This window comes from Balaenoptera physalus (assembly GCF_965194825.1).
Source record: "Balaenoptera physalus genome assembly, chromosome: 2".
Taxonomy (NCBI): Eukaryota; Metazoa; Chordata; class Mammalia; order Artiodactyla; family Balaenopteridae; genus Balaenoptera; species Balaenoptera physalus.
Genome location: NC_138883.1, coordinates 174,455,156 through 174,468,008, shown reverse-complemented (window position 1 = coordinate 174,468,008; position 12,853 = coordinate 174,455,156). Strand labels below are relative to the sequence as shown.

General features: G+C 43.3%; 1 protein-coding gene across 3 annotated transcripts in view; it reads left to right on the top strand.

Annotated features, from left to right (window-relative positions):
- The window catches only part of RSU1 (Ras suppressor protein 1), a 193,461-nt gene that overhangs the window by 49,036 nt on the left and 131,572 nt on the right, over positions 1 to 12,853 (top strand). For all 3 annotated transcript variants that reach the window (XM_082452944.1, XM_082452945.1, XM_082452946.1), the window contains exons 5-7: positions 2,362 to 2,480; positions 4,126 to 4,208; positions 4,481 to 4,595. In XM_082452944.1, coding sequence (XP_082309070.1) covers positions 2,362 to 2,480; positions 4,126 to 4,208; positions 4,481 to 4,595 — 317 coding nt within the window. The remainder of the gene's footprint in view (positions 1 to 2,361; positions 2,481 to 4,125; positions 4,209 to 4,480; positions 4,596 to 12,853) is intronic.

Sequence of the window (12,853 nt, the reverse complement as noted above, 5' to 3'; positions counted from 1 at the left end):
TTTGTAAGCCTTATATTAGATTAAAAAAAAAGTTTTTTTTTAAATCGGATTTTAAGTGTGTTCAAAGGGAACCACATTAAGAAAAATAAGAGTCTTGAAGAAAATACAACATAATAGGAAAATATTTTCCTTAGCTTTCCTTAGCTTTCATTGGAATGTATACATATATTTAAAAATTTTCAATTGTGATAAAATACACATAACATAAAATACACCATTTTAACTATTTTAAGTGTATGATTCAGAAGCATTAAATATATTCACATTGCTGTGCAGCCAGTCTCTGGAAGTTTCTCATCTTGCCAAACTGAAGCTCTATACCTATTAAACAACTCCCCACCCCCCCCTCCCCCAGTCCCTGGCAACCTTGATTCTAATTAGAGATGATTTTGAACTACTATTAGTAGTTGCAAAACAAACCAAAAAAAAAAGTGATTTTTTGCGGGGGGGCGTCTTCCATTGGGAGGAATACGTGAAAGCAAATGAAGCAGAAGTGTGAAAACTATGAGGCTTCATATGTATCTTTTTTTTATATATATAAATTTATTTATTTTTGGCTGTGTTGGGTCTTCGATGCTGCGCACGGGCTTTCTCTAGTTGCGGCGAGCAGGAGCTACTCATCGTTGCGGTGCGTGGGCTTCTCATTGTGGTGGCTTCTCTTGTTGCGGAGCACAGGCTCTAGGCGCATGGGCTTCAGTAGTTGTGGCACGTGGGCTTCAGTAGTTGTGGCACGTGGGCTTCAGTAGTTGTGGCTCGCGGGCTCCAGAGCGCAGGCTCAGTAGTTGTGGTGCACGGTCTTAGTTGCTCCCTGGTATGTGGGATCTTCCTGGACCAGGGCTCGAACCCGTGTCCCCTGCATTGGCAGGCGGATTCTTAACCACTGCGCCACCAGGGAAGCCCTTTTTTTTTTAATAGATCTTTATTGGAGTATAATTGCTTCACAATACTGTGTTAGTTTCTGTTGCACAACAAAGTGAATCAGCTATACATATACATATATCCCCACATCCCCTCCCTCTTGAGCCTCCCTCCCACCCTCCCTATCCCACCCCTCTAGGTCTTTGCAAAGCACCGAGCCGATCTCCCTGTGCTATGCTGCTGCTTCCCACCAGCCAACTATTTTACATTCGGTAGTGTATATATGTACATGCTACTCTCACTTCACCCCAGCTTCGCCCTCCCACCCCACGTCCTCAAGTCCATTCTCTATGTCTACCTCTTTATTCCTGCCCTGCCACTAGGTTCATCAGTACCATTTTTTTTTTTTAGATTCCATATGTATGTGTTAGCATACGGTATTTGTTTTTCTCTTTCTGACTTACTTCACTCTGTATGACAGACTCTAGGTCCATTCACCTCACTACAAATAACTCAATTTCGTTTCTTCTTTTGGCTGAGTAATATTCCATTGTATATATGTGCCACATCTTCTTTATCCACCAATATCACTGATGGACATAGTTGTAAAAATCCTGAACAAAATACTAGCAAATAGAATCCAATAGCACATTAAAAGGATCATACACCATGATCAAGTGGGATTTATCCCAGGGATGCAAGGATTCTCCAATATACGCAAATCAATCAATGTGATACATCATATTAACAAATTAAGGGATAAAAACCATATGATCATCTCAATAGATGCAGAAAAAGCTTTCGACCAAATTCAACACCCATTTATGATAAAAACTGTCCAGAAAATGGGCACAGAGGGAACCTACCTCAACATAATAAAGGCCATATATGACAAACCCACAGCAAGCATCATACTCAATGGTGAAAAACTGAAAGCATTTCCTCTAAGATCAGGAACGAGACAAGGATGTCCACTCTCACCACTATTATTCAACATAGTTTTGGAAGTTTTAGCCACAGTAATCAGAGAAGAAAAAGAAATAAAAGGAATACAAATTGGAAAAGAAGAAGTAAAACTGTCACTGTTTGCAGATGACGTGATACTATACGTAGAAAATCCTAAAGATGCCACCAGGAAACTACTAGAACTAATCATATGCACCTTTGGAGGTCTTATTATTGCTGCGTTCATAAGGAAGTTTTTCTCCAGAAGGATGGATATTTTGTGATGTTCTAATTTTCTGTGTAAAACGATGACTGAGCATCACCTTTGGAGAAAGTGACAACTAAGACATTTTCAAATGTTTCATGAACGTGTAGATTCTCTGACTAGAATTACTAGACTGGTTAAAGTAGCGTAAAGTGGATGGAATTATGGCAGTCTTTTGTGCTTTGAGTCTCTCACGTGCGGCTCTTAGGCCCGTGACACAGAGGTGATTTGAGTAGTCTGTATAAATACACGTTTTGTGTGTGACGTCTTGCATTTTTTCCCCCTAACAACAGCATGAATAGACTCAACACTCTGCCTCGAGGATTTGGATCGCTCCCAGCTCTGGAGGTCCTTGATTTGACTTACAACAACTTGAATGAAAATTCTCTTCCCGGAAACTTCTTCTACCTGAGTAAGAAACTTTTAATTCTGTAAATCTCCTTAAAATGGTCTGTTGCGTTCTAAATGGGAAATTTATTTGCCAGGGCCCAAACTCCAAGAGAAATTATTGGACAGATACATTTTTTTCCCTTCAGATTCCTTTGAATATTCCCTCATAGCTCAGCAGTATGTATACTTGATATATCGTGATCTGACACCATTTCAGTCAAGTGGACTTGGTAATGTCATATTAACTTTCTGAGAGAGATTTTTACCTAAATGAGATCAAGTCTCACATTTAGCTAAGAGAGCTTGACTTTCTTTTTAAAGAGCATGCAAAAGACATAATGCATGTCTTCTTCCTGTATTGCTGTTAACTCTTTGTAGGCTTTTTGCGCAAAGATATTCCAATCAGTTATTTATAAAAATATCCATTAATAAACCACTAACAGAATTTTAAACATTTCTAGCCAGGATTCTTGTTTTAAGCCTTTTAAAAAGTGTTTTTATTGACGTAGTCTATTTTGTCTATAGCATACCATCAGACATTAAGAAAGTGTTAGTCACATATGAACACACTTTATCCTTGTATATGCAAACACATTTCTTGCTGCAGATGCTTGTGAAAAATAGGAAAAACTGGTTTTCCTGAGGACTCGTGAAATCTTTAGGAAAGAGTTGCTGTCTTTAAGTAAATGTTCTGCCTCTCCAAATAGTGACAAGCTGGCCTCGAGGAATTCTGACTTTGCTGAGTTAGTCTTTAAAGTTTCATTTTTTACCTTATGTATATCCTTTATCCCAGACTTTGTCAAGCACGTGAAACCAACTTTAACATGTTTTCTTGGGCCACGGAAGAAATTGTTTTTCTTATGTATATTAACATACAGTTCTGTCGAATTTTAAGACATTAGAATGTAATTGAATACCTGTAAACAAATTAAACATACGTCCGATTGTACGTCCCCCTTTTGGTTAAAGATAAAAACGTGCCTTAGGATTTTTGCCTTCAGTAGTTTGGGGACTGTTATCAGTGTATAATATCGTGAACAAGTTTCTGATTACCGATATGATGCCTACGTTAGGGTTTTCTCTATTTTTAAACTCTGCTTCATTATTTTAACGCCTTCGTCTTCATTTATTTTTGTGGTTAAGGCTGTAGAAACAAGTAATAATAATTAGTCTGATGATAGAAACAGTGAACGGCGATTTTGGCCTCCATCACCGGACTGGCTTTTGGTTATTTATTTATGTTTTGACCTAGTTCTGTTTACACGAACGAGCCCTCTGGCCCCAAGCATTGATAGAAGTGACACTGTGGTTTTCTTGGTTTCACTCTGGATGCAGATTGAGACATACATGTGAATCGGAAGTAATCGAAGAAAAATAGCTATCTCTTCTGAAAGCATATTGAAACCCTGTGCCAGAAACTGCTGGTGCCCATACGTTGTTAATTTCCTCAGTCCTCCTGGATATAGATGTTTTCCCGAACGCACCAGCTGCACAATAAGCCAGTAAATCTAAGTTTGACCTGCTTGTTACTATCCCGAGCCCTAGGTATGTCACAGGCTTTTCACCAGGCCAGGGTTATTAATCAAAGCTGACTCCCTTGTATCGATCAGACCTCAAACGGTGGGGTTCCATGCCACCCTGTTTATATATCGCTGTTTAACTTGCAGCCACCCTGCGTGCACTCTATCTAAGTGACAACGATTTTGAAATCCTGCCGCCTGATATTGGGAAACTCACGAAGTTGCAGATAGTAAGTAATTTATCTAAATTCTTAGAAAATCAGTTCACTCCTGCAGCCCTTGTAGGGGTGGAATCAAGGCAATTTGAGCCAGAGTACGGTTTGTTTTGGAATAAAACCACTACCCCCTGAGACCGTTTTCTTGCATGTCTGCAGACACTTGTAAATAAATTGAAAGGACTGAGCCTTCGAAGAAGAGAGGGCAGGGGCGAGGAGAGAGTTTCTGTCGAGCGCCTCTTTACGTGAAAATTGTTTTGACAACCGCTTGTTTCTCTTCTGTTTAGCTCAGCCTTAGGGATAATGACCTGATCTCGGTGCCTAAGGAAATCGGGGAGCTTACTCAGCTTAAGGAGCTCCACATTCAGGGGAACCGTCTGACTGTTCTGCCTCCAGAACTAGGTAAGGTGGCTGATGAACGGTCCGCGTTCTGGCTTTAATTAATAATAACGATCCCAGCGCAGCAACTCTGAAAAGCCCTCTCTCCTCTTCTCGGCAAGAACCCTCCACCGAGGCACCCAATTCTGCCTTTCTAGTAGCGTTTGTCATTGACCAGGGTTTAGCTGTTCTGCGTTTGTCCTGCTTGATGCCGTGTTGAGCGGCTGTAGCCCCCAGTGTCTTGAAACTGCTGCTGGAAGATGGCCCAGCTCGGCTGCCCGCCTGGTGCCGTGGAAGGAGCCCGGGATGAGTAGTAATGGCCTTACCCAGGGCTCCTCCTTTACCAGTGGTGGTGATGGCTTTTTTTTAAAAAAAAATATCTAACCATCACTCTTATCTTTTGGGGGGGATCTGTTAATTTTTTATTTTAATCCCTTGAAAACTTCTACCAAATAGTTAAAGTATTTATGACAGCTGCTTAAAAATACCATTTGCAGTCATGAATTTGGTTCTCTCCTGACGCCATCTCCAGTGGCATTGGCTAAATACGTTCTAGCTGGGAGTTCCTCGGGCCTACTGCCATGGCCCCTGAATCTTCGTACTCTGGTCATTCAGATGGCTCTGGGTGACCTTGTGACCTTCCTTGGGAATAGCGTCCAAACCAGTTATTCTGTTACTGAGGTTGTGCCGCCCTTCTGGAAAAGTTTCATGAGCCCTCCTCTCTTTTCTCGGGGAGACTCTGGGTCTCCTCGCATTTCTTCAATACATGGAACTGTACTGCTTCTCAAACTATGGCTATTTGCTTTTTTGCTCCAAAATAAAACAGTTTTATTTATTTATTTATTAATTTTTATTGAAGTAGAGTTGATGTACAATATTGTGTTAATTTCTGCTACACAGCAAAGTGACTCAGTTGTACACATATATATAGATAGTTAGATAGACAGATATCTTCTTTTTCATATTCTTTTCCATTATGGTTTGCCACAGAATATTGAATATAGTTCCCTGTGCTATACAGTAGGACCTTGTTGTTTATCCGTCCTATGTATACTAGTTTGCAGCTACTAATACCAAACTCCCATTCCTTCCCCGCCCTCCCCTTGGTAACCACAAGTCTCTTTTCTATATCTGCGAAATAACACAATTTTTAAAAACACATTTGACCCAGCATTCTTTGAGGAAGTACCTCAAATGAGTCTGGTGCTTTTAAAGAGGGCAGCTATTATAAACCAGCTTGTGAGCTCCATGAGAGAGGGGGTTTTATCTTTGTTCCCTGCTATGTCCCCAGCACCTCCCACGTGCTAGGAATGAGGTCACTTCTCAAGGGATAAGCACTGAGTGAGTTCATGAAACAAGGGCCTCAGATAGCAAGATGTTGGGAAGGCTCCAAGCGGGCTGAGTTTGGCTTCTGTCCAGAGCTGGGCTGTCCGCTGTGGAAGCTGCGAGCCACACTTCAAATGCTCAGTGGCCACACGTGGCTTGTGGCTTCCTTACAGGAAAATGCAGATACAGAACAGTTCCATGGGGCAGAAAGCTCTGCTGAGCTGCATTAGTCTAAAAGGGAAAGCATTCACCCGGTTCCACGGAACAAACACAGAGTTTCGTCCCTACATCCCCATCTTCTGTAGCTCCTTTGTTGCTGTAAAAGCTCTTGAATTCGTACTGATTTTAAGGGCTGCGGAGCAACTTGGCGCCGTCTCTTCACTGAGTTACGGGTCATCCAGTCCTGCTTAAGGAGCGGCTACAGGAGCAAGAGGAGATGTTTACAAGGGCAAAAAACCTTCTTGCCAAAAGAGAGATTCTAGGCAGTGATTTGCCAACCGCAGATGTTGGCACTAGTAATTCCTGGGGAGCTTTCGCAGAATATAGATACCTACTCCCTCCCCAATGTACTGAGTCAGATCTCCAGTTCTTGGAGACCAATTCTTGTGTAATTTGGTAAAATTCACTTAGCGCTTCTGACACGCGTCCTTGATTAGTGTGGCGAGGAGAAGTGAAAAAAAATGTGCGTTTTGTTTTATTTCATTTTTCAAGCAATGAGGCGGTGTAGGGCATTGGATTAATCAGTGATTTCTATCAGCTAATAATTTGGTAGAAAAATACCTAGTTGAACCTACACATACCTGTGTATCTTTATATTTTTAAATTTCACATTGGTCTTCCTATTTATATACTGCACGTAGTCACATTTGTCTAACATTTCTGTTATGCTCTCCAATACCAAATTATATATATTTTTTATTCAGGACTAGAATTGACGAGAAAGTCTTTAAATGAGTTTATTTTTGCTAGCCTTACCTGGAAAAGCTTCATCTCAGCATCTGCCTGGTGGCACTTTTCCCAAACTGCAGGCAAACACTTAGCTGGCAATAAATGGTAAACCCCTATCTAAGATGAAAACAGGTGTATTATTTTTGAACAGTGATCTTTTTTTTAAGCTAAGAATACTATAATAGATAGTACTATAATAATAGTTATTATAGGAATATGTATTAAGGCCTCGTGTGCCAAGGCACTGTGTTAAGTGCTTTTCCTGCATTGTCTCCAGTAATTGTCCTAAGAATAGTAAGTGAACTTTTTAGAGGTGAGGAAACTAAGGCTTAGAAAGGGTTGGTGACATTTCCGAAGGGACACAGTGAGTCACGGAGGCAAGACTTGAATCCTGACAGCCTCTTTTGCAGGTCCGTGTTCCTAACCGCTGTGGCTCACTCCTTCCCATCTGTGTGCCAGTGACAGGATTCCTAGAAAGCAGATTCCAAGTGTGAACAAAGCACAACACCTGCTCACGTCCCCAGATGATGGCACAAGGAGAGGAGGTTCAGTGTGGCAGGTTGTGTGGCTGGCTGTGCAGGTGTATGAGCAGCAGGGCTAGAATAACACTTGGCAAAATGCAGAGGAGGTGACCTCTGCGGAAGGAATTGCTGTTCTGCGCTTCCGTTCCAAGCCAGTTGCATTTTTCGTTGTACATCCTTGAATAAGTTACTTTAACTGTTATGTCTGGTTCCTCAACAGTAAATCACTTGATTTTATGTTAATCGGTATACCTGTAGAAAATTAGATATAAGGTTGCTCTGGTTCTCTCCCCCTGGTAACCACCCAACTGCAGTAGGAATGTCTTCGTTTGTCTGTGTACCTGGTACCCAAGGTGGTCGTCCGGAGCTGCCCTGGCTGGCGGCTGAGCAGTGCTAGGGACTGTGGACTTGAAGCTTCTTGTAATCTGTCCCTACAGGAGGGTTGCTTCTGGATGTGTTCTAAAGGGTGGCTAATGATCTCTCCCCTGTATATTCACTTTTTACATATCTGAGTAAACAAGGTAAATGCTTTTGAGACTGCTGTGGAATTTCCTCTGAAAGTAAACTTGGAGTTTATTAACTTGAAACCTTGTTGGTAAGGTTTGAAGCAGGCAAGGGAATCTGGATGAATTCTGACTTGTCAGGTCTAAGACCATGCAGGGACACTGCAAAATAAAGTCAGGGGCTGGGTAGGAGTTTTAATATGTAATTGTATTACTTTTTTTCGTTGTACATCCTTGAATAATTTACTTTAACTGTTATGTCTGGTTCCTCAACAGTAAATCACTTGATTTTATGTTAATCGGTATACCTGTAGAAAATTAGATATAAGGTGGGTCTGTCATTTACCCATCCATTTCCTCATTCATTCAAATATAATTAAGTTCCTACTTCAGGCCAGGTTTTGTTTCCAAGGAAACAAACTTTTCCAGTAACGTAGAATTCACTTATCCAGCAACTGTTTACTGAGTCCCTACTTCGTGTTTTATTTCTGGGGGATACACAACAAGAGACAAAACACCCCTTATGACATTTTAGTGGGGGAGGGAGGCTGGACGGATGGATGGATGGATAGATAGAAAGCATAAGAGATAATGTTAAATGCCCTGGGGAAAAAATAAGAATGGAAGAGAGTATTTAAATGGGGGGGGGCGTTACTCTATTATTGGGAGTCGATAAAGAAAGCGCCGTCGTAAGTTGGTGTCATTTAGCCAGAGACCTAAGGCAGGGAGGGACCTTTCTGGGTAGAGGGAAAGGCCGGTGCAGAAGTCCTGAGACGGGCTTGTGTGTTGAGGAACAGCACCAGGACTCGTGTGGCTGGAGCTAAGTGAGTGAGGGGGAGAGCTGGAAGAGATGGGCTTAGGCAGGAAGTGGGGACCCGACGACCTGGGACTGTAAGGGCGCTGTAAGGACCCTGGCTTTTACTCTGAGTGAGACGCTCTGGTAAAGGCTGAAAAATGCCCTCCCCCCTCCATCACTGGAATCTGGGAATAGGCTAGTCTGCATGGTAAAGGGACTTTGCCAATGCAAGGTCGCATCTTGAGGTGGGGAGATGATCCTGGGTTCCCCAGGCGAGCCCAGTGTAATGGTGAGGGGCCCTCGGAAGAGGGAGGCAGGAGGGCCAGGGACGGCAGCAGGTGTGATGACAGAGTCACGAGGCTGGAGTCGGGTGTGGAAGGGGCCGTGAGCCGAGGGCTGTGGGCACCCTCCAGAAGCTGCAGGAGGCTAGGGCACGAACTTTCCCCCGAAGCCTCCAGAAGGAAGGCAGCCCTTCCGCTTTCATCCAGGTGGTGGCAACGGTTAGGGTCCGGCTGTGTTTCAGAGGCAAAACTAATGGGAACTGTCGAGGATTTGGAAGAGGAGGAGAGAGCGAGGAGTGGGAGGTCTGAGGGAACGAAAAGGACGGGGAAGATGGTGGGGAGGGTGGCTTGGGGGGTGGGAGGAGAGGGCTGGTCGTGAGCTGAGTTTTGGGTACCTTCAGTCTGAGACGCTTTTTGGATATCGAATCAAGAAGGCGGCTGGCTGTTAGAATCTGGAGCTCAGAAGAGAGGCCTGGGGCACTTACAGCTGTGGGCATCGTCAGCGTGAACATAATGCCACAGGTTGGACGAGGTCCCTGGGACGTGACCGTAGAGGGCAGAAGATAGAGCCGTGAAGCACGCTGGTTCCTAAACCCCAAAGCCAGAAGGAAGGATCAGGGACCTTCAAGGGTCGGTCTGGCTCTTAGGCCCGTCTCTGTGGCCAAGTCAGGAACTGTGGCCTCCCCACTGTGAGTGCAGTGAGAACGCTTTGGCTTCGTAGGAAACATTTTTTCCTGACACGTGCAGCTAACTCTGCCAGTGAAGGGGTGAAACAGACAGGATTGACATCTTCTGCTGAGCCTGCCTGAACCCGGAAGTCTCTTTCGGACCAGCCCGCCTCTCTTTCTGTCAGTGAAGAGCAGCACGGTGACTGAAGTGTTAGCCCCTTTTAATGAGCGGAAGAAGTAATCAGTGCAGTGGAGACACGGCCTGCGTTGGTGGGGGAGGAGCGGACACAGACAGCCTGACCAGTCCTCAGAGCAGCAGATAAAGCCCCCAGGTAGACAGCCTCACAGTGATCTCAGAGCCGGCGGCTCCACGAGCAGTAGATTTCTGTTCCGATTTTGTATTTTCTCACTCACGTATGAGACTTCTGGGTCTTACGAGCCGAAGGTGTGAAGTGTGTGTTTTTACCTGGTCTCTCCTTCCTAAGTTTTCCAGGATTCCGTTCCTTGCACTTGGTGGAGTCATTTCTGGCTTCTTGGCTTCTAGACAGTCCTGGGACCTCTCCTCCTGCATTTGTCAGCCAGGTCACTGCCTTTGGAGAAGGAAGTCGTGTTGGTCAGCCAGGCATGCAACAAAGCAATGTTTCTAGACGTCAGAACCTTACGTGCAGCAATCTTCACAGCGTACGGAAGGGATGCATGCGTTGCTACACATACCTGGGCCTTGCTGCCTTAGTCTCCTGCCCTCTGCACCACTAATCAATAGTTTGTATTGCAGAAATATGAGGAGCTTATGTATTGTCTCTAGCATATTTGTGAAGAGTGGAAACAAATATTAACCCCATTCAGAGAGTAAGTGGTGTCACGAATGGTGAGCTTCCTTCTAATGGTATTCTCCAGGGTGAGCAGAATTAAGAAAGAGGGGCGATACCCATCTCAAGTGCTTCCAGTTACACCGCTTAAGCCTTTTCGTAATGATGTTGAGAAGCTGAAGAAAAGTGCTTCCTCTCCTGTGGCTGGAGAGAAGGAAACAGTGTGCTCTTTTTGGTCAGTTAAGTCGCTGATTATAAATGTCTTACGGCCTCATGCTATTGTCACTCTGTCAGTTGCCAGGTATCTTATCGAGAGGGTTAAAACATGTTTTAATTTATGTAGTAGGGTATAGTTCGTCTCCTCATCACTAGGCTTCGGTTCAGATCTCACTCTCCCAGTTCCTTGCTCTGCGACTGTGGACAAGTTATTTTACCCTCTGTGCCTCCTGTAGAATGAGGGCAATAGTAGTCCCTTCTCGTAGTATTGATGTGAGGATTAAAAGAATAATACACACACACACACACACACACACACAGTGGATTTTTATACTATTAAACGTTGACTGTTTAGAGGCTGAGTACTTGGTGAGAGGCAATGGCTGAGAAAGTCCAAAAGCCAGTCTCCAACACACTGTGATTAGTTGGGTAAAAGAAAGGCTGAGACTTAGCCTGCAGTGGGAAAGGTGAGAAAAAGCAAAGGGGTGTCAGAGGGGACTCGCAAGGGAAGAGAAGTGGGGAGGAGAGGGTGAGGGCTCCACGTGGCCAACACGCATGGCAGACAGGAGGTCTGGCAAGAAGGGTTTCACTGCCATGCTTTCAGTCCCATCATCATCAGTTTCCTGATACACGTTTGATTTCACAGATGATTTTCCAAGCTCTGCCCTTTTTGTGAGTTTTATAATTGAGGCTGGGAGCAGGTCACCGGGTTCTTCTACTTAGAAAGCTCTGTGGTTAGCTTGTTGCTTGGTTGCTTCATTCACTCATTCATTCATTCACTTCTTGACTTTGGATGTCCTTTGTAAGACTGTGAACTTGTCCGAAGTATTGAATACTTAGGAGTGCTTGCTCTAGCTCCCTTCTTCATCCCATGGTAAGATCTTAAACTGCCTCCCTGCAGGAGATAACTTGGTTTTCCAATGGTTTAATTTCTCACTGTCTTATGTGACCTTTTGTGACACTGCTCGTTTCATTGACGATTTTTTCTCCCAGAACTCTTGATAACCACCGTTCTAATTGTTTTCATTTTTTAACATTACTGATGTGTGCATACACTGTAATCCTTTTGTCACTTGTCTGCATATTAGTGATGCATGCTTGAAGCTCATTAAGTAAATCCATCTTTCTAAATCTTTCTTATTTTGTTATACATTAAACACATTAAAGATCTAGAACAAAGGGAGACTTTTGTGGACCTGGGCAAACTAGTTTAGCTATCATGTGAAATCTTTTAACTGTTTTCTTGAGAAAAGATGTAATGGCAGTTACAAAACTATCTCCAGAATAATCAGATACAAAGAGCATAATAAATTAAACAAATTTTTTTTTAGTCCAGATTCTCTCTTCTGGATTAGCAGCCTTATATTGTTATCGGAATTGGTTTACTCTGCCTAAATCCTGTTATTTGTGAAAGGTAGAGATAGGTCATGGTCTGTCTGATTAGGTTAAGTAAGAAGGAGTACTGCTGAATTGGCCCTCTTTTCTACTTGTCTTCTTGGTTTTGTTGACATGTCCATTTTAAGACGTATGAATGAAATCAAGACATGGGACAGCATAGTTGAGAGGGTGGTGGGTGGCGTCCAGTGGCCTGGGTCACCGTCCTGTCTCCATGCACCCCAAGACAGATGACCTTGAGCAAGTCACTTACCCACATGTTAATCACTGGCCATAGTGATAGCAGCTGGCTTTTTTCCAACTGGGGTGCACTTTCTAGTTCACCAAGATCCTCACCTGAGCCTCTGAATATTCCTCATTAAACAGAAATGGAGAAATTATGTAATAGGGTTATTTTGTATATTTTGTTTTCCTTTTAAAATTAATTTGTAAGATACAAAAATAAAACACAATATCAGTATCCTGTGAGTCAGAACAATTGTAGGCTTTATAAAATTTAGTTCCGAATGCTGCCCGCGGCGTGGTCTGGAGAGCAGTGCGCAAGTTTCAGATTACATGATAAACATAATCTCATTTCAAACTCAATTTATGTAGAAAATATCAAGAATTTGAGACTTCTGGAAGCGCTAGTCCCCTCACTCACGTTACTGTTTCTTTTGCTTTTCTTACTACGTTGATTTCACTGGCCCCTGTAGACACTTGTGTTTGCAAAGCCCAGGTTACTTCTGGACCCAGACTTGTAACATGGAAAATCCTGACCACACACAGGAGTCCAGTGAGAGGCACGCCAGGGGTACTCGGTGTAACTTGGTATAACTC